At 42.0% G+C, this 22,452-nt stretch overlaps 1 protein-coding gene across 3 annotated transcripts in view; it reads left to right on the plus strand.

Moving 5' to 3' along the window:
- The window catches only part of CHRM2 (cholinergic receptor muscarinic 2), a 192,364-nt gene that overhangs the window by 130,078 nt on the left and 39,834 nt on the right, over positions 1-22,452 (plus strand). The window contains exon 4 of one of the 3 annotated variants that reach the window (XM_030543820.1): positions 12,068-21,704. The exons of the other annotated variants lie outside the window; for them this stretch is intronic. Within the exon in view, the coding sequence (XP_030399680.1) occupies positions 12,114-13,523 (1,410 nt within the window). The 5' untranslated portion in view covers positions 12,068-12,113 and the 3' untranslated portion in view covers positions 13,524-21,704. Of the gene's footprint in view, positions 1-12,067; positions 21,705-22,452 lie in introns of those variants that run through there. 3 annotated transcript variants of the gene reach the window in all.

A 22,452-nucleotide genomic window follows, 5' to 3' on the forward strand; every position in this document is an offset into this window, starting at 1 on the left:
AAACTATTGTTGTATGTAAAGTAAACAAGATTTTTAAAATGTTTAAGAAGTTTCATTTTAAAATTAAATTAAAATGCAGGACCCCCCGGACCGATGGCCAGGACCTGGGCAGCGTGAGTACCGCTGAAAATCAGCTTGTGTGCCACCTTCGGCATGCGTGCCATAGGTTGCCTACCCTGGATTAGATGATATCCTGAAGAATAGATATTCAAAAACTCTGCCTCCTTTTGGTAGGCATAATTTGCACCTGCAGAAGTTGCAGATGCTTTCCACATTCCTTCCCACATACAACCAGAATGAATGATGAGTGACAGTTTTAGCAGTTGGACAGCTGCCTACCTGATTTGCATCTGCATGTCTATAAAATGTTGACCTGCAAAGATCTGGATTAGAACAGAATGGGACCTCTCCTTACTGTAAACTCAGAAGTGGAGCAAAGTCAGCTCCATGTGCAGTTTGTATCAAGTTTAATCTGCACATTCTTCTATGGTTCAGAGGATTACACACTGGCCTCAGTAAACAGAAACATACTGCAGCTTTTGAGCATCTGCAGCTATTTCACTCTATTGTCCATTAGCTTTCTGATCATTGTGCTTATTTCTTAGTATTTGTCTTTTCTGTTCAGTGTTCTTTCACAGTATCTTTAGTTTCTAGGTATAGGATTGCTTCTCAGATTTTATTTATGCCCACACCCTTTTTCCTGCCCTTCTTCTGGAATAGAAGACCAAAGGGATTTTATCACATGATTGGAGCGATTCAATTGCTGCCAGATGACCACTGGAGTAACCACCATCTGTTCAGTGGAGCTATTGAGATGAGTGTCTAGAATAGTGCCAGAGTTGAGTGGTTCTGATCATCAGAATCTAAACTATTCACAGTAAAGGGTCAGTTTCATCAAATTTCCTATTTTGAAACATTTTTGAAACAAAAAAATTCAGTTTTTCAGGCCAAAATGACTTTTCACTTAAAAATTTAAGTTAATTTATAATAAAAATACAAAATAAAATATATAAAGTCGATATAGAAATGAAACATTTCAAAATTAATTGTTAGAAAATATTTCTATTTTTTTGTTTTTGTTGTTTAGCAAAACTTTTCAACATTGTGACTTTTTGTTCCTGTTTGAGACGGGGGGGAAAAATGACCTCTCAAAAATTCCTGTGGGACAGAAAAACAATTTCCAGCCTAGGTCTAGCTGTAGCTGAGTGAACACTATAAAAAACTTTGCAGCCAGGAAGTCAACAGAATCAAGCACCTCTCTGAACTGATGAGAATATGTAGCTGTTGATGTAGCAGTTTCTTGGCACAATTCTATTTAAAACGATTGAGATGCTGGTGAATGCAGTGGCTGAGGGCAAAGCCTTCCTTCAGGATTCAATGAGTTAGTTGTCTTCTCAGGCATAGGAAAGCTGGATGCTTTCTATAGCTGGTGAGAAAGGCATCCAGAGGAATTTCAGCTGTCAGTAAAGCTGGTGTATGTGAAGAGACTTTGAGCCTGGCTAGATCACAGATGAATGCTATGCAGTGTTATGAATAGGGAAATCACTGATAATAGCTAAATGCTAGAACCAGTTCCCATTAGTGTAAATGGAAAGACTCCCATTGAGTTGATTTGAAACAACTATCAGCGATATTATTGTGGGCTGCAGAATCACTGTGGGATGTTATGGGTTTCTGCAGAATTCCCTGGGATTCTGTGGGAATACTGTGTGATTTCAAGCGATCTGGAGTGATTCTCTGGCACAGCATAGGACCATTCAGGCCTTTGCCTGACTTTTTGGCACACTCTGCGATGTTACAAGCAATTCCAGGAGTAACTCTATGTACTGCTTGAAGCCTTAAAGTGTTTTTGTTTGCTATCATTATTTCACATGCGATAGTCCTGCAACCTTTGAGGTACTGTAACCTTTGAAACCAATTAAAAAAAGTCTTTTTTGTTTGTTTGGCTCCATCTATGGAAGTTTTTAATAACATCTTCAGTTATGTCATGAATTAGCTCCAAATATTGATAGTAATTTGGTTATCAGCTTGAGTCAGCTTTCTGAATCTCTTCCTCCACCTGTGGCTTTTTTCACCTGCTAGCCAGGGACTTTGTGTAGTTCTAAGAAGGTTTCTCTGTTTGATATCGCAGACATGATACATGCCTTGAGGGTAATGAAGTGCTTAAAATCCAATTCCTACTTGGCTGCTGAGGGAGTGTTTACCTGTCATGGCACGAATTATTCAAGGAATATATCCTTGGAATCTGGTATTGTTCCATCTGATCTTAAAAGAAGCTTGAATACCTCCTTTGTTGAGGGGAATTTTCCTTGGCAGCTGCGGATATGACTAATTTTCATTAGGTTTCTAATTTAAGTATTCTGTCTACAGTGCTCAAAGAAATCATTTACATTCAGATACAAACTCATTTAGTTCAGCTCATTGTATACGAAGAATTCCAATGAGACCATAGAGATGGCAGGGCAGCACAGAGCTTGCGCTGGTGAAGGGAGTAGAATGACCTGAGGGGCCTAGTGTAAATCAATGTAGCTTAGGGTTCTCACCTATCCGGGTTTTACCCGGACAATACAGTTTTTGGCTTCTGTGTCTGGCTGCCATTTAGGATTGCCAGGTGCCCAGTTTTTAATTGGAAAGTCCAGTCGAAAAGGGGACCTGGCAGTGTTGAGTCAGATGTACTGACCGGACACCAAAAGTCTGGTTACTGCAGGGAGTGGGGAGGTGCTGGGTCATTAACCAGTATTAGCCCCTGCTCAGCCAGGGCCACCTCCTACCAGCCGGCAGGCTCCTTGTCAGGCTGCAGCAGCTCCCATCCCAGCACCAGAGCAAAGAGTGCTCACCTGGGAAGGGGGGCACGGGGGGGAAGTGAAGATGATCCAGCAAGTGATGTGGGAAGAGAAATGAGCAATAGGGGTGGGAGCCTTGAGGGAAGAGTCAGGAAAGGGGGCGGGCCCTCGAGGGAAGAGGCAGAGCAGGGGCAAGGCTTTGGGGGGGGCAGGGGAGGGGGCAGGGCCTCAGGTGTCCCATTACCAACAATTTTTAGAAAGGTGGAAAGCCTAACATAGTTCCAGTGGAGGAGCTGAAGAGGTAGACCTTAGTTTTATTAGCATTTGATGCAATTGACAATGACACACTTCTGACACATTTACCATCTATTGTCAGGCGCCACTTTGATTTGGTTCGAGTCCTATCTGCAACATCAAACAATGATGATTATCATGGGTCAACTCCTCTGTGCATTGATGTATCTCAAGGATCAGTATTAGGATCACTCCTTTTCTTTAGCCACACATTGTTATAGTTAGGATAGGGGTTGTTTTCATGTACTTCAATTCTATATTTTCATTGTTTGGCAGATGTGACACAGACCCTGATACCTCAGGATTCCATCAGTTTGCCAAGCTGAGTTTTCTTTCAGCATATCCCACTGGAGAGAATGCATACTTTCATTAAAATTTGAAACAAAATTAAGATTTTTCTAGCTGGTTCCAAGCATCTCTTGTGTGGCGCATCCAGCCTGGTGATGTATTACTTTGAGCCCAGCTCCTGTTACAAAGAGCTTGGGCCCAGATATGATATGTCAATATATTTAGTAAATCCTGTACCATGTGCCAGGCCTAAGTAACCAGGGTGGCCCCAAAGACACTGGAATAAAAAGGAATTCACCAACACAGGCTGCAGACCAGGGGCAGAGCTGCTGCATGGCTTTGACTTCACTGGTGTCCACCACTCTGGAATCACTGTTTTGCTTTGTGTTCTTCATAATACAGGATCGATAAGCCTTGCTCTTCCCCTCCCCATTGTCTGCCCTGCCCTCTAGACCCTAATGAAGGGGTCGGCAACCTATGGCACGTGGCTCGCCAGGGTAAGCACCCTGGGGGGACGAGCCAGTTTGCTTACCTGCCGCATCGGCAGGTTTGGTGGACCGTGGCTCCCACTGGCCGCGGTTCACCGTCCCAGGCCAATGGGGGCAGCGGGAAGTGGCGCAGGTGAGGGATGTGCTGGCCGTGGCTTCCCGAACCCCTGTGCCTAATGCATGGAAATGCATAGAGAGCCCTCACAAAGCTGGCTTGCCTGGATAGAATCCATGCAAAGAGATCCCCAAGTGGTGCAAATTGTCTTCATTCCACTGAAAGATTTGCCTCATGGGGTGTAAACCATCTGCCTGGGTAACCCAAATCTTGCTTCCTCAAACTCCAGTGGAACAATACCATTCCAGGATGTCTGAGGCCCTCTGATGTCATGGAGAGAGCAGGATTCAAGCTTTTGAAATGAGAACATTTCTTATCAGAATATTGCCATGCAGAGACCTTCACTTAGTTATTATACAATATTTTCAACTTGTCAAGATTTGACTGCTGCAATTCTTTTGTCTGCTGTGCTCCCATTTATGTTTTGTCCATAATGCAGTAAGCACAGAATGCAGCAGCCAGTAGTTTTACAGATGCTCTCACGGTTGAACGTCACCAGGATGAATAATGTGTTTTAAGACCCTCCTTCCAAAATAAATATTCACCCCAAAATGTTTCACTTTCAACTAATCAGCATTTTCTGATGGAAAAACATTCTACTGGAAAATTTCCAATCAGCATTATTTTTCCTTTTTCATTGTTGGCATTCTAAGTCCTTTTTTTGCCCAGGCCCTTCATTAAAGGCTCTTATAATTGCACAGTTCCCCATCCCACTGTAACTATTCCCATTCTCAAGCTGACATGATTTTTGGCAGCATCCCAAGGGCCGTCATCTCCTAAGCCTGCCCCCAAAAGGATCTCAGCAAATAAAAGAGAATGTTCGCTCATTCTTTCCTTCCCTTTCCTTTTCCATCCCTCTTTAAGATGCAAAAGGGAAATGAACAGGAGTACATTTGGAAGGCAGTGAGATTGCAGTCTCATTTTTCAGAGCCTTGTGCTTGTAGCTGAAGTAAATGTTGGGTGAAATGCAACAGAACCAGTCAATGTTGAAGGCATGAGGAGAATAACAACAGCTTCTTCCCTTCTCCTTAAAGTCACAGCTCACGTTTGCCTCTCAATCCATAAAAATAAATCCACAATAACACTTTCTCCTTTCTACTGCTTCCTAGCATTTGGTGTCCCATAATCGCAGCCATCTAGATTTCCAGAGTCTTCTTCCAACCTTACATGAAATTGAAAAAAGAGACAAACTGGTTATTTTTCCTGCTTTTCACAGCCAAAGTGCTCTGAATAGTTTATTTTCATTGAAGTCAACGGAATTACACCAGTATACAACTGAAGTAATCCAGTGGTAAATCAGACCCTTAATTTTTAATTTCCTTTCTCCAAATCCTCTCCACTCTGTAAATATCTTTCAGGTGCCTAAAGCTGCACACAATAGTCAAGGTACAATCTCACCTCACTAGGACGGGATTTGATGATCTTCTCACTAGGCTATGGAAAAAGGACTCTTTGTATGCAGGGAGAAGGACATCTCTGAATCATGGCATGTGTTTTGCTTCAGGAAGTAAAAGTCCAGTTTTATGGACAAAATGATTAGATAAGGTTTGTATGTTTACCTTGTATTTTTCAGGTTTGCCCAGTGTAGTAAACAAGGAAATGCAAATCGGAAGTGATGCTGTCAGGTCAAAAGCAGAATACCAATGCTTTCATGATCATACAGATGGCCAAATATTCCAACACAAAGTTACAGCTGCTGAAGAAACTTTTAAAGAACAGACACTAAATAGGATATCCTGATCCTGATGGGCCTTTGGGCACTATGAGAATAATAATAATAATAATGAAGAAATAACTTATTAATATTCAGAGCCTTATGGAAACAACAGCTTCTTCTCTGGAGCTTCCCACAACTAGAGCGACTATATGTTGCCAAGACCCGGCTTTCTCTTGTGCAATTTTAAATTCAAATCATTGTGCTAAAGTCAGTAAATTAACTAGTTTTAGATTATTGGCACAGAGGTGAGCAAGATGTAATTAATTGCTGTACAAATCCCCAAGTCCAGAAGATGGAATGAAGGCAGTAACATCAATGCAGGCATTGGCACTTATTCATATATCACTCCCTACTATTCTTAAGGGAGTATTTTTATTTTTACTTTATTTCTGCTGTTGCCAGCGACAGAAAATGCTTTTGTTCTGTTAATTTTATGGGACTGTGCTCAGTTTACAGTTTAAAGACACATGCAGAGATTTCTTGGTTTGTCCTTAACTCCCACTCTGGGGCAGCCCAGGAAAACCAGGGTCAGGAGAACCCCTGAGACACAGTCCTTGAAGAAAATGTGCAGTTCAGGGGCCACAGGGAAACAGAAGTGAGAGGATGGGCAAGAATGCAGAGGCAATGATACTCCATACAGATGCCTCCAGTCTTGACTCTGTCAGATTCCCTGAGATAACTCATACAGGGAAGACTTTGTCCTTTTGCTGTTTAGGAATGTTCCATGAATTCTTTACCAAAAGCAAAGGTGAAATTTATAACATCTCTTAAATTCTGCAATGAAGTCTACTAAATGTGGCAAGTTGACTGGCAAAATATTTTCACTACTAGCACCTGCTAGAAAACAGGATATTGGACTAGATGACCATTGATGTGACTCAGTATGACCATTCTTATGTTCTAACTGGTGCATGGAATGAAATGAGACCCAGTAATGATGTAGACTGGAGATTAGTGTGAACACTAAGACCCATTCTGACTGAAACAACAAATCAACTCTCTTCTTCATGAGTTTGTGGGGGGAAAAATGATTTTTTTTCTGCTTGTGTTTTGAGGAGTGAATCCTAAAAGATGCTCAGTATATTGGTCCCAAATCAGCAAAACATTTAAGCTCCTGTGAGTAGTTCCATTCTAGTTACTGGACCCAAATTTCAGACATGGAAGGTCTGTTTCCTTATGGGTCTCCTTGCCTTTGTATACTGTCCTAAGCACCAGAGATGCCCTTCCAGATTCTCCATATTAAAACTGGGGACTTATAAAAAAAGAAGTACCTACCTAATAAACTCTGGTGGGCCTGTCACATCAACCAGATTTTTGAGCATACACAAAATTATTGTTATCAACTTTGTATGGGATGTTGAATATATCTTCTAAATCAAGACTTTAGAATTGCACTTGTGCTAAAGGATTAAGCTGTACCCTAGAGGTGTGACACCATGAGGGTCTAGGGCAGTGGTTTTTTACCTGTGATCCACAGACTACATTTAAGATTTCCAAAGGGGTCCACATCTCTAGTAAAAATAATGTAAGTGTCTGCAAATGTTGAAAACCACTGGTCTAGGGCAAAGCAGATCTTGGGAGTGTGATTCAAAAGTATGTTTAATTTGCTAATAGTAATGTTGGTGAGATGATGCACTTCAGATTCTAGTCTTTTCTCCATGTATTCAGATTTTTGACTGTCTTTTCAGGGTCTATATTGTATTGTACTGTATTGTACTAGAATGAACATATTGAATTCCATCAGTTTGTTTCATTGTGCAAACTGCGGTTCCCATTCATAGTGAACCTCAGTTTATCGGTACAAATCCACTCCTCAGAACCCTGGCTGAATATCTCAGCTGGATGCGAGGAGAGCCAGTAGGACAGTAGGAAAAAATCTTTCCTGTCAAGAACGTGCTGTAGCTATGGAGGTGCTCTGTGGAGGCTACTCCAACATCTGTCAAGCTAGAAGGCATGGAGAGTTTGTATAGTAGCCGAAGTTCTTACCTCATCCCTGTTACTTCAGCAGCCTGACCCTACTCTGCCTCTGCCAACGACAACCACCACTTCCCACTCAGGGAGCTGGGTTTTGTGTCATGCCAGGGGTGCACACCCACTTTAGCCTCATCAAATCCATCAATTCTGTCCCCGACCCGTGTACAACAACTAGTGTCAAGGGGAAGGGGTGGGAATAATTTACCCCATAGTGAAGTATCTATTTTAACAGTAGCAGATCATGTTGTTTTCAGTTCACAGCTAGTACTGACTTTCTCACTGCAGGCGAGTTTAGTGCAAAGAAGTGCTGGAGGAGAAAACTCCCTTGTCTGCATGTTTTTGAAAAGGCTAAGCAACCTCCTGCTTCTGGCAGGTAGAATTAACCTGGATTTCTCTGCAACATGTGGATCAGGTGAACTATTCCTGAATTACCAAAATTCCCCAAGGAAGAAGAAGGTGAGTTGAAAATGTAGCTAGGAAAGGCTGGTAATAGAGTGGCAGCAATTCTATACGACAACTTTTGAGGTTTCAAAACTTGCTTTCATTCCTCACAGGAACAAGGAGAAAACTTTCAAATGTTTTCCAAAAAATGGAATTGTGGCAAAATGCCCCTTTTTGGATTGGAAAGGTCCAGTTTTCAGTTCAGCTCTTCTCTTTCTCCCTCTGGGAGAAGTGACCAGAGAGCCCTGGAACTCTCAAATTTTCCCGTTGAAATCAGTAAATCTCCACAAAACATTTTGGCTTTGACAAAACAGCATATTTGGACTAAAATAGGCTCCATTTAAAATGTTCCAGCCAACACTTCTTGGGCAGAATAGAGCTGAAAGAGGCTCCACATGGCCCCTCTCTAGGTTAAATCATGGGAGCTGCAGACTGCTGGCCAGTCAGCACCCCTCGCCCTCAGCTGGCCAATGGGTTCCAGAGACTCCTGGGGAGAGGGGAAGAGCTACCTGGTGTCCCTCAGTGAGTTTTCCCCCTCACCACCAGCCCATCAGGTTCCCCCACCCATTAAGGCAGGTGGGTGGCATTTCTAATACACAGAGTACACTGCTAAACCTACAGCAATATTAATAAATAGCATCTAAGTTCTTATTCTTTTGTGACTCTTCTGCTGTATTCCCTTTAACCTATTCATACTATAGCAAGCACATGTGAATTAAAACGATTTCACTCTTCTTTTCAGCCTCTTTCTCTCTCTCTCTCTCTGAAATACCCTTCTTCCATCCAACCCTGCCCTAATGCTCACTGATTGATCAATAGAAAAAAAATATCTGTCCATCCAGGGTTTTATGCCACATCACAACAGAGTCTGAACATCTTTTTCCCAGCTGTTTTCCCATCACCTCAACCTTTGCCAAACAAAAATGTCAGATAATTGTAATGTTAGAGACAAATACATAAGCTCCATTTTTAGTCAGTTGTTCTGCATCGGATATAAATTAGAATGGTGTAAACTGACCTCAGGCAAAGAACTCCTAAGCTTGGTGCATCTTCCAACATCCCCAAAGGCCCAAGTTTGTTTGGTTTTCTTTATGATTACAGGTTATTTATTGTGCTGACAGCTCCCATCATCTTCGTCTTTTCTAGCCCCAAAGAAAAAATGCAGTAATTTCATTCCAGTGAAGAAGGATCATCCTGGTTATGAAATATGGATTATATGTGCATATATAGCACCTGGTTAGTAGCAAGTACCACAGAAAGAAACTCTTGATCTCCTAGGGCAGTATACATGCATTATGCAAGTTGAGTGGATTTTTTTCTTCCTTTATGTAAGGGGACTGTTATCCCCTTACTAGCAGTCAGTGGGGGTATTCTGATTGGCTAGCTTCCAGTACCAAAAGGGGAAGGGTTAATGGGAAATCAGGACCCTGAGACTGACAGTCCCCAGGGGCAATGGGGAGAGGCCAATGCTCCAGGTCAACCTGATTGATAGGGTGGGCAGGCTAATCAGGGAGTCAGGATGCCAGGCGGTCCCGTCCTCCCTGTGAGCTGGAATTGCCTGGGTCACACAGAGTGGGGCTGAGCTAAGGCAAAGGGGGAGGCCCAAGCTGAGCTGGGGAGCAGAGCTGCAGCCCTAAAGCCAGAGCACAGCCCAGAGAGAGCAGACCTGTGCTAGGAGCAGAGCTGCAGCAACCTGAGCCAGAGGGGCCAGAAAAGCAGCCCAGGAAGCAGGTCAGGACTGGGAGCAGAGTCACAGAAGCAGCCTGCAGAGCAGACCTGTGCTGGGAGCAGAACTGCAGTAGCCTCAGGCAGAGGCGCCAGAAAAGCAGCCCAGGGAGCTGGAGGCAGAGCAGGAGCAACAGCCTTGCTGAGGCAGAGTGGAGCAGTCCAGAGCCAGGTATGGTGAGCAGCTGGGGAGAGTGAGGGGGACCCTGGGCAATGGGCCCAGCACAGGGGGACACCTCAGCCAAGAGGCTCTGCAGGCCAGATGTGGAGGGGGATCATAACTCTGACAGGACAGGTGCAACGCTGGTAAGAACGGTCCTGTCACCTGGCGCCTGAGAGCGTGTGGCCACTGCCAGAGCAAGTGTCCGACCCGCAGCATCCCTGCAGCACAGCCAGGGCCTGGGCAGGAGGCCTGGGACCTACAAGGAACAGACTGTGAACTGCCCTGACATTCCAGAGACACTGTTTGTGATGTTCCCTGCCACAGAGAAGGGTGATGTGTTTCCTTCAACCTTTCCCACTTTCCTTATTCCTTTTAAAACTAATTGTTAATTAAATAAACTGTATTGCTTTAAATCGTATGTAATGATCAGTGGGTCAGGAAAACATCCAGTGCACAGAGAGTACCCCGGAGGAGCAGGGTTGGGAGTTGAGCCCCCCAGGAATCCTGGGCCCAGCCTTGCTGGGGTTACGAGGACTCTGTCAGACAGGAAAGTGCAAGGGGATTCCCCAAGGGCAGGGAGGCCTCTGGGTGAAGGAAGTGGGAGTGAGGACTCAGATCCTTCTGCTAGCCCTTTTCACCGAGGTAGAGCAGAAGCCAGGAAAGTTCCCCACAATAGCGGGACCATTCCCCTGCTTACATAATGTCACTCACACAAACTGAAAAGCTGCATATTAAAGATCTGATGCCTTGTGGAGAACTTTGGAAAACATTCCAATTAGAAACAATCTAACTTCTTTGTCACATCTGGCCTTCATGCCTCAATAATCAATTGAATACAACACATAAATAACGTACACTCAGAGACTGCACTGACAATTCCATTGCATTGTATTGATTTCAGAGGGAGGCACACAAAAGAATGCTATATAACCATAAGGCAAAAACACTTGGTCATCTATCAAATGCATATTACTAGTATTTTATTTTTATTTATTGAGTGCTGACAGTGTGTTTTATAAGGCAGAAAACAGGTTGGTAAATATGAACGAAACTGGATGTTTTGTTTCTTTATGGTTCACCTGCCTTACGGCTCAGTTCTCTGTGACATCAGTGATTTCAACCACTTATTATGGCACGAAACAGAAAATTGTGACAAATAAAGGATAAGCATTAGACAATTTACTCTTCATGTTAAAAAAGCATTTTTTTCATGCACAAACAGGAAAGAGACAATACAGAACTACTTTTAAAAAGTTTGGTGAAATCTGTGGGGGAAAAAACCTGATAGCATACATACTGATTTGTTTGTAATTAGATGAACAGATCCTCAGTTGGTAGAAATTGCTTAACTCTATTGACTTCAATGGAGCTATGCATATTTATATCAGCAGGGCATCTGGGCAGCAGGAAGAATTTTCAGTTTCCCATGCAACGCCAGCTTCTTTTCAAACTCTGAAAAGAAGTAATTGGCATGTAATATTACAAAATTATTGTGAGGAATTACACGAGCTTGTTCTATGTACCTCACAGAAGCCTTCGTGGTTGCACCTTACAAAACAGAGAGAAACTTGTTACCCTTTACCATCCAATTCAAAATAAAATTTATTTTCATTCAAAATTTTAACAACTATTTGATGAACTTCCCAAGAGAGATTTAATTTAGATATGGTCTTGAACCAAAACCCTGGACCAGAGCATGCCTAAACTTTGGAGGTGTGGGGAGGGACTTGAAACCAAAATTCAGTTCCAAATGTTGTGAATAGTTCTTAGTTTATAATGAGCCACAAGAAAAAAAAACTTAGATCTCAACAAATATGCATATTAATGTGTCCAAAATCTAAGTCTGGATCCAAATTTTGCATCCTAGTTCAAGCTTTAGTTTAATCACCTCTATATATTATTCCCAACAGGAAATTACAAACAGCTGAGTGTTTTAGATAAACCATGCCCATGTGGTTCTGCCAAACCACAATCTGCTACACAGAAGTTCTTTGCATACACATTTTTTCTGGGTTCCATTTGCCAGAATCAAAAGGCTAATTTCATAATGATATTCCTTTTGTTTTCTTTCCTTTGCAGGTTTAAGTGATAATTGGTCATCGGGTTTCTTGTTAGAGACACAGAAATGAATAACTCAACTTACATAAACTCCTCCGCCGAGGATGTTATGGCACTGGGGAGTCCCTATAAAACTGTTGAGGTGGTCTTCATAGTCCTGGTAGCAGGATCTCTCAGTTTAGTGACCATCATTGGGAACATCCTGGTCATGGTGTCCATCAAAGTCAACAGGCACCTGCAGACTGTCAACAACTACTTCCTGTTCAGCTTGGCATGTGCCGACTTGATTATTGGTGTCTTTTCTATGAACCTGTACACTCTTTACACTGTGATTGGCTACTGGCCCTTGGGGCCTGTGGTGTGTGACCTGTGGCTGGCTCTTGATTATGTGGTCAGCAATGCCTCTGTCATGAACCTTCTCATCATCAGCTTTGACAGATATTTTTGTGTCACCAAGCCTCTGTCATACCCTGTAAAGAGGACCACTAAGATGGCAGGTATGATGATTGCAGCTGCTTGGGTGCTGTCCTTCATCTTGTGGGCACCTGCGATTCTGTTCTGGCAGTTCATTGTTGGGGGAAGAACTGTTTCTGATGGGGAGTGCTACATCCAATTTTTTTCCAATGCTGCTGTCACCTTTGGCACTGCTATTGCAGCCTTCTACCTGCCCGTTATCATCATGACCATCCTCTACTGGCAGATATCTCGTGCCAGCAAGAGTAGGATAAAAAAAGGAAAAAAGGAACCAGCACAAACCCAGGATCCAGTTTCTCCCAGTTTGGTCCAAAGTAAAATAGTGAAACCAAATAATAACAACATCCCAACGAGTGAGGATGGGTTGAAGCACAGCAAAATTCAGAATGGTAAAGCCACAGGAGAGACTGTGACAGAGAACTGCGTTCCAGGGGAAGAGAAGGAGAGCTCTAATGACTCCACTTCTGTCAGCGTGGTTGCTTCCAATGTGAAAGAAGATGAAGCTACCAAAGAGGCCACCAAGGCTTCTGTCTCCCAAGTTCACTCGAAAGGGGAGAATTCCAAGCTGACGTGCATCAGGATAGTCACTAAGTCCCAAAAGGGTGACTGCTGTGCCCCAACCAACACCACCGTGGAGATTGTAGGTACTAATGGCCAAAATGGAGACGAGAAGCAAAACAATGTGGCCCGTAAAATTGTTAAGATGACCAAGCAGCCAGCCAAAAGGAAACCACCCCCTTCTAGAGAAAAAAAAGTGACCAGGACTATCTTGGCTATTCTCTTGGCTTTTATCATTACCTGGACACCATATAATGTGATGGTTCTCATCAACAGCTTCTGCATCTCCTGCATCCCGAGCACTGTATGGACTATTGGTTACTGGCTCTGTTATATCAACAGCACCATCAACCCTGCCTGCTATGCGCTCTGCAATGCTACCTTTAAGAAAACCTTTAAGCACCTCCTTATGTGTCATTACAAGAACATAGGCGCCACAAGGTAAAAAAATAAAAATCGTGGAAAGAGGATGAAAGTTCCAAGTTTTAAAAAACTATGCCATAGCACTTTATGCTCTAGTGTGGAACATGCAATCAAGGAGCCAAGTGGAGTTACTGACCTGGCGTGTCAGCTCTGTCTTCAAGAACTGCACTTAAAACCTTTTTTTAATTATTATTATTATCAATGGGTCTTGGGGAAATGGTGATTGAATGAGGGGTCAGTAGGGAATGTGAACTTGAGGCACAGTTCCTTGTTCTCTCATGATATCATGCAGAAGGGCTTTTTGAGTCTATGATTTTTGTCCATTCTTATAAAATAACAATAATCTTTGTGTATGTGTCTGTCTGACTGAAGAAAAAAATGTAAGGACACTTTGACAACAAATATAACATACCTAATTGGAGAGGGGAGGGTAGAAGAGATAGACACTGAGCAATTCAAACTCATCTTGCAAAGATTATTTCCAAAGTTAAAAGCTGACAATTATTTTTGTCAGGGTCTCATGTTGAGAAACTTAAAGGTAGGCTAACTATGACAGCTAATATAGTATCTTTACCTCTCTCCCATCACCATAAATATATCAGACAAAATTATTCTTTAGCTCACCATGGATCCCATGGTTCACTATCCATTGTTCCAAGCATATCAGCTTATCAGCTTTCTCTAACTGGGGGGGCGGGGTTGCTCCCATGGTGCCAATGAAAATGAAAGGGAAAAAAGGAGGTCCTTTCCAGCTTGCTGTACCACAGAGACTGTCTTGAGGCCCTTATAAGCCAAAGTCTTTGAGGATTTAGCTCACTTAAGCTCTTTTATGTACCATCCCCCAGGAAGTTGTATTTTTCTTCAAACAGCCTTTTCTTCTTTTTTGCACCTCCCTGCCCAGGGCATAAGGATTGAAAACCAAAGCCAGCTGTGAATTAGAAGTTTTCATCAAATTAACAACCATGGGGCTCAAATCAAGGAAGTAAGTTGAGACCAGCAAGAGCAGTTGTTAATAGGTAATGAGAGAGTTATCTCCATTTCTGATGGGCATAGACTTTATGTCCAGTATTTGCTTGTGGCTCCCAGAGGTGAAAGGTTAACATAAGAAAGTCCATCTTAATGTCCAACAGAGAGAAGGTTCCTACTAATATATTTGTTCTAAGGACAAGAATAACTTCATGTAGATTACTGTGCCTACCTGGAAGTGACTCTGGGTATGTTCCACGAAGGAAGAAGCCAAAGTCCTTCTTAGGCATATGGTGGGGACTATGTATACTTTATGGAAAAGATACAGTGCTGGCCATGTTGCCTTTTATGTCAGCATGGAGCAATATTACTGCTACCTATCAGAGGATAACAGTAGTAAAGAGGCAGGGAGGAGAACACTGGTTATACAGATATAGACACTGCAATATCATTATTTTAAAATGTTCCAAAAATTGTCAGTTACTCCAGAGAGTTGACTCCTCCTGCCTGTAGAATAGCTACTTTTGCAGTATTTGATATATATTGTGGCAAAATTGAGCACTGTTTGAATTTGGCAGAGTGCATCAGATTAAAGTAGACAGCTATTCCCTGCAAGATTTGCATCTGTCAGTATTCCTCCTCTCATTGACACTTCCAGACACTTACAAAGGTATGCCTGTGGATTTTGCTATCCAAAGAGTAGCCTTCTATAGTGACATATCCATGGGGTTCCTTCACTGTAATCCAAAAATATTCACCATTATCTGGAATGATGTAAACAAGTAGACCACTAAGTCATCTAGGTATATCATCCTTCTATATTACAGTCTTCCAAAGTGAACTTCAAAGTAGCAGCCTTTTGGATTACAGGGAAATTAACCATGATGACTTAATGTTTAACCTTTTCAGATGCTCAACAGAACTGTGGATTGGGGGCACTTTGGAAATAGGATCTTTTTGACATGTACCAGTCCAAAGTTCCTGACAGAAAGGGAAAATTAACCATGAAACAAAATGAGGTCCAAAAGCACCTATGTGGGATATGTTTTGATCAGCCCTTTCTTGAATTGCAGTGGCTTGTAATTTAAGGTGCCATTATTGGGGAATAAAAGAATTAACTCATTAAAGGTCTGGTCCAAAGCCCTTTGAAGTCCATTGAAACACTTCCATAGACTTCAACAGGTCAAAGCATTAAGTTAACAGAACAAATGCTTGCTCCCTATGGGTCTGATTCTGCAACCCTTACACTAAACAGCATTAACTCCCATGAGTCCAGCTTTACTGTGATTACTCACTTAAGTAAGTGCTGCTCAATGTAAGGGTTGCAAAATTGATCCCTGAGTATCTGTCAAAACTGCTTTCTCCTGACGTGTCTTGAAGGCCTAAAGGAAGTTATCTAGCCATGTTTCAGCAGTCTGTGTTGTTTATTCTCTTCCAAATGGTGAAAAATCCAGAGACAAAAATCAAAGAGTGTGAAATATGTTCACTTTCTATACCTTTCTTCAGGAAAGAACAGCTTTCCAAGAGACTGTGCCTGTTCCTCCCTCCCAGCAATAACACAATCCCAAAGGGGGAGTGGAGGGGCAGTTTATTCTTCCCTGAAACCACTAACAGTTCAGCTTGTAACCTTGCACCTCTGATGTGTGTCCAGGCTCCATTCTGAACTCTCAAGTCATCACCAGGACAGGAATTACAAATCCACTTAGCATCATGAGACACCTTCTCAGGTTAAAAAGTACACAGTTAATCACATGACATTCTGCTACATCTCATGATGTGATGAGGCACAACGTGATGCGAAGAGAAATGAACATTGTGCCAAAGACCCACCAAGAAATGAAACATAACATACAGCTTTCTAATGCTTCTTCCTAACACCCATCACTACCTCTGAGTCTGTGAAAGGAGAGACTTTATTTCAAATTGTATTAACAGACAGTACATTTGAAAGGTTGAGAGGCCACACTAACTGCATAGTGTACTATACTTTACCCTTAGTGTATGTTTCTTAGTTGTATGTAAAATATCTCTCCTGATACACATATACACACACATTCTTCAAAACTTTAGAGTGCCAAACATGAAATAATGTGTCTGAAAACACATACACGTGCATAGAGCATATGTGTGCAATATACATTTTTTAATATTCAGTGTGAAGCATGGGAATGATAGCTGTGCTGCTCTCCTTGTCATCTAATCTGAGATGCAAGACAAATTCCTATTCCTCACGCCGTGTATATCCTCCTTGTGACACTGAGGCTCAAAAAGCCTCACACAATCTGTAAGGTTTAAATTCATTTTGGAGGGTGGATTAGCGAAATCCCATAGGGAATAGTCTCTCATGACTACTCAGTAATTTGTTCTTTCAATCAAAGAGGCACTTGTTAAAAAAACCTATATGAGTTTTATAATCCCTCTCCCCATGCCTTTCCTTGTTCTTCCAAATCTATAGGATACATCACATTCACTTCATTCCCCTTTGGATTATAGTTTTGCAGGCTGTAAATGTGATTCTTAAGAAAATGGTGCCTTCTACCTACCCATTTTAGCTCCTCATTTGTCATCTGAATCCGTCAGCTTCATTGACTGATTAAAAACCACTGTTCTTGGTGCTGCTGAACCAATGAAGCAGTGGAAAGAGGCGCTGCATTCTGTTCTGGTCCATGCGTCATCAGCAACAGTGTCAGCTATCTTTGTAATACTAGCACCATTATCTTTGTAATGCAGATGACAGAAGAAGCTCAGCTGGATTTTTCACAGTCCATGCTAAGCTTTACATGTAATTTTCGCAAACTGTGTATGTAACTCATTAAGAAATATGGAAGACAACAATTAGCACTACTTGTCCCCTCTTATTGGCAGGCTCCAGACAGAGGACAAGACGTGACTAAGCACTGAGCTTGAACTACTCTTTCTTCCCCTCTAGGTCAGGATTGAGTCACATTTTTCAGTCCAGTGTAGGAAGACTTGCAATTGTCACTGTCCAGTCTATAGATGCTTTCTGAGGAGAGGACAACAGCCTGAAGGCATGTCAATATGGCGCCTTTTGTGAGCATTAACATCACTCTAGAGGAAAAAAGGGTAGAGCTATTGCAACTGTCAGCCAAAGTAACATTGAGAAATCTGCTTTCAGCTGTGTGCAAAAACCTAAGGAACAATTCTGGTCAGCCATCAGTTTGGCATTTTTACTTGATTTATTAGGAATCAAAGGGGTCCATTTGGACATAGAAATGCTTTTGATTGTTGCCTTGTGAAAAATAGGCCATGCAAAACAAAATAAAGTCAGTATATGTGAAACTTTTTTCTCTCAAATGCCAGTAAAGACTGGCACCGAAGGGTCAGATCCTGGACACTGGTTGGTTTAGACCCAGCACAGCGTGGAGGGGAAAAAGATCATTTGTACGTTACTTTTGCATTTCCCTAATCCTCAGACCAGACGTCTGCTGCTGGCCCGGAGGAGCAATTTAGAGTACTCCTGGTGTGTACGAAATTACACCAGCTGCAATGTCCCCCAGCAGTCTCTCCCTTGCCGTGCCCCCAACTCACCCAGCATACCAAGGCCAGGAAAGTAGGCTATGAACATCCAGACATGCTGGCTGTAATGCCGCTCCAGATTCCCTTACACTGAGGAAAGTGGCAGCTGGCCAGTGAAGCTAATTTTCCAGCTGTTTTTGTGCTGCCAGAGAGGTGCAAAGCAGATGAAATAGGGTCATACACTAGCCTTCTGTTGATTTATTTTGGGAAGGGGACTCTAAACTAACTTGTCACTCATTCAGACTGCTTCAAAAAATGATGACCACATGGAAATACTTTGGGAATATCCTATGCATCTCCTTTATAATATAATTCATATTCCTATTTGCCCCATCACACTTCCTGATGAGTGGTCCTCTCTTAAAGCATCAGAAGCAGTTGCCAAATCAGTAAAAAATTGTTTCTGAAGTAAAAGACCCAGATTCACCTCTGTGCTTTGGTTGCTTTATGATGCTGGGACAATATAAGGCAAGCTGGGCTACTCAGCCAGCATGGTAGTGTGGGAAGAGGCTGAAAGAGAAGGCCGGCTACTTTGTCACACCAGTCAGCCAATGAAAGAGATTTTAGTGGTGTTTGCAGCAGGCTCCTGGATTGTCTGGCTGAGGACAGTTAATAAAAGGGCCAGGGCAGGCAAAGAGGGCCCCTTCCTTGCTCTACCTCACCTCGCAGCTGGATGTGCACTTGGTGCTGCTCTGCAATTCAGTGCGGCAAACCTACTGGATTCCCCCTTCCACCACTGCTTAGCTTTGCTTTTGTGTATCTGGCGCTAAATAAAGACTCTCCCACTCCCAGGGCTTTGTGGCTGCCCTAGGCTTTATTTGCTGATGGATTTTACTCTTTTATACTGCCACAAATATTCAAGCCTTTCCCCTCTGACAGCTTTATGCCTTTCCTGCAACACACAGCAGCCATTCACCTGGCTTTAACCAGCCCGTTAAACCATCTTTATGTCGCAGAACTTGCGCTGGTGTATGCTGCCAATTCTGGTCACAATTTTTACTTTAAAACCGCATACAAATAACTCAAAAAGTCACAAGTCAATGCTTTCATTGATTGAGAAGCTAAATTCATACCAAGGAACAGATTGCTGGACAATAAACAGTCTGTCTTAAGATGGCAGATTTTTGAAGGCACAAAGAGGAGTTGGGCAACCAAAGTCAATGACAGGTACCTAAACGCTCTTTGTGCCTCTGAAAACCTCCCCCTAAATATCAGTGTAGACACAGCTGGCGGAAGAGTAAGCAGTTGAAATTAGGATGATAAAAGCGTGTGTGACTTTTTTCACCCAAATCTACTAACTCTTTTGTGCTCCCTGTATAGTGCCTTTGGCTGTGAACAAAACTTCCGCCAATGTATCCTCTATCCATGTTGTTGCTCTTCACTGTAGACTTTAAAAGGAAATGTTTTTTAATTTAATAAACCCTTGCATCAGTGACATACACTGGTAGAGGTCCCCAATTTTATGCTTTTCTTTTTTTCCTTCTTTTCCCACTTCTCCCCCTCTGTCATAAAGCCATGTTTTCTTTCACTTCACTGCTTTAATTAATGTCCTTCCCAGCCATTTCAGCAATGGATCTGCAGTTTCTCTCATCTTTCAGACTTAGTGAGTGCTAGTATATTGATACTTCTGCCCTGCTAGAGTGTTGCCATTCTGTAGTGTGCAAACAAGCCTGTTCAGTTCCTTGTTCTTAGATGTACTACTGGAGACAGTAACCTCAAATCAAGATCCCTTTTAAATGTTTTAATTTTAGAAAGAAAAACACAAAAGCACGACAATCCTCTCTGTTCTCATTTTTAAAAGTGTATCAGCTCCAAGCCAGAAAAAAACATAGGTAATTATGGAGACTATATATTGTTATGATGAAATATTACATGACAAAACACTCTGCAGTGGTCTGTGCGTCATGAAATGACAAATTGGGGGCCCTGTCATCCATCCTGAGCTAGCCAGGTACTGTTAAAATATTCTAAGTGCTCTCTGACTTCCACTGCCTTTTTCACTAGGGAATCCCGAAACTGGGACTGTAACCAGAGCCAGTCTGATTTTGATCAGTACCACACACTGCAACCAATGTCTTGCAAATATTTTCTTTCATATTTTTACTTCCCTCAGTTTTCTATAATCTCCTTTTCTTCACTATGGAGGGGGGAAAAGCAGTAGCACTGCTTACATATCAGTGTTCCCTGTGCTTGAATTAGAGAGGGAGCTGGTGGATTTGGCACACATATTAATCTGCCGCTGCTTGAAGAAATAAGAAAAAAAAGTGGACCACTCCCCGCTCCATATCTCTGTCTAGTCCTTCACCTGATGTTTGGAGACTGCCATTTCTCTTCTTTTTTGATATAGTGGGCAAAATTCAGCCCTGAATTGTATTTATGAAGGAGCATGCATGAAAAGCTTTTTCTGTAAGATATCCCCAACTCTGCTGACTCTCTGGGAGACTTTGTTATCTGGCGGTATCAGATGCAGTATCACTGTAGTAATCACTGAAATGGAAGGTCCTGTTTCTGCTGCCCTTCATGACAAAGGGTTTGTTTCCATGTGTTTAGCATGTACATTGTTTGACCCTCTGGCACTGAAAAAAGCAGAGTAGGCAGGGAAACAAGACAAATTTTCTGTTCCCAGAGCTCCAAACGGACAGGCAGATTGCAGGAATTCTGGCATTACTGCTTTTCATCTGCTCTGGGAAGGCTCAGAGGTTTTGATTCCAGAGATGATTCCATCTTCAACGTTCTATCCCAAAGATATCCATCCTTTTCTGAAGCACATAATAGTGATGATGATAATAATAAAAATATAATAGGTGAGAATGTGCCAAGGTCAGTAATAAACTGACCTTTTCATGACTTATCCCTTAACTTCTGGTGCCATTTTGAGGAGGTCATTGGTGAGCTTGAGTCTAATATTCAAACTGTAAATACCTTTAGGCAGTGTGCTTTAACATGACCAACAGCATACCTTGGCTATGTACAGAAATAATACAATATGTATAATGTTATCAAGATAAGGTTGCAATGTAAATACATCTACAATGAATGTTCAGTTACTCTTCAAACTGTATGTACAAGGAGGGGCCTAGTCTCCTCTTGAAATCTAATTTTTTTATTATTTTTTATCTCAAGAGTATGAAAGACCTGTTAATTTGCAAAATTGAGTATTCTTGTCTTAAAAGAAATATACTATATGAAAAAAGTGCATTAAACGTAAATGTTGTCCAAAATCATATGGCAAGATTGAGAAATGAGAATCATACAAACTAGGGCTGCTGGAATTTGGTAGCGTTCTTGATGCCGTACATTTGATCTCATATAAATAAGATAAGCACAAGTTTTATGGTTGGCTATGTAAAGCTAACCCATGTTATTATATATACACACACCTTAGATATATATATATATATTTATATATACTGTATAGGTATATACATATTATATACAGCATTCACACAGTGAAAGAAGCGGGTGGTAAAGAGACATTTCTGGGAATTTGTGCTTAATGTTTCAGTTCAGAGGGAACAAAGACTGCTATACAGTGACATTAGAGTATGTTATGCAGGATGAGGAGAGCCCTAGGCAGGAGAGGCTCCAACATAACAGTTAACCAAGGACTGAGATGATGAGGGTTTGAAATGTTTTGAAGATGCAATGAAAATTACATGCAATATTCGTGTATGTACCTCTGCTGAGTTGTATTCCTAGTTGAAGCATTGCATTAAATAGCAAAATATAATAATAATAATAATAATAATAAAACTGTTTTTGTATGTGGTACCTCTGGTTGTTTTTTTGTTTTTCGCTTATTGAGCAAACTACATTGTTTGCCCACCTGGGATAATGGGAGGCATCAGGTCACTAAACTTCTTCAGCCTGAGTTACATGGGCGTTCAGTATTTCTCTTTTTTAGCAGCTAGTGATAGTTAAACGTTCCCAGTGAATGGAAGGTAGTCCAGCTTTACAAACTAGGGATCATCTATCTTAGTCCTCCTTTCACTCTTCTCATTCTCCGCTTCCCCTGCTGTGTCTTTATACATCTGTTCCTCGGCCTCTTTCAGTGTCCCTGTTTTCCGTCAGAAGACCTTAAGTGCAGGGTCCTATCCATATTTTAACAGGGGGCTCCTACAAAATATCGCTCCTCCTTCAACTTAGCTTGGGGTATGATTCCATGTCCTTGGAGCACAATCGTTACAAGAGAGGAGCAGTGAAGGGACTGGGATAGCTGTTCATTGCTTTTCCTGTTTAAACAAGGCATGTGTTCACAATTTACCAGGAGGGAGGCAGCATCACTGGCAAACAAACTTATAGCAATCGCCCTTTGCTTGAAATGGCTATAATTTGTTCCTAAAGCGTATATCGGACTGGATCGTCCAAGATGCTGAGCCACCTTCAACTCCCATTGAATTCAGTGAGAACTGAGGGATCTCAGCACATCATAGGATACTCACTACTTC

The sequence above is a fragment of the Gopherus evgoodei genome, chromosome 1 (genome assembly GCF_007399415.2).
Source record: "Gopherus evgoodei ecotype Sinaloan lineage chromosome 1, rGopEvg1_v1.p, whole genome shotgun sequence".
Lineage (NCBI taxonomy): Eukaryota > Metazoa > Chordata > Testudines > Testudinidae > Gopherus > Gopherus evgoodei.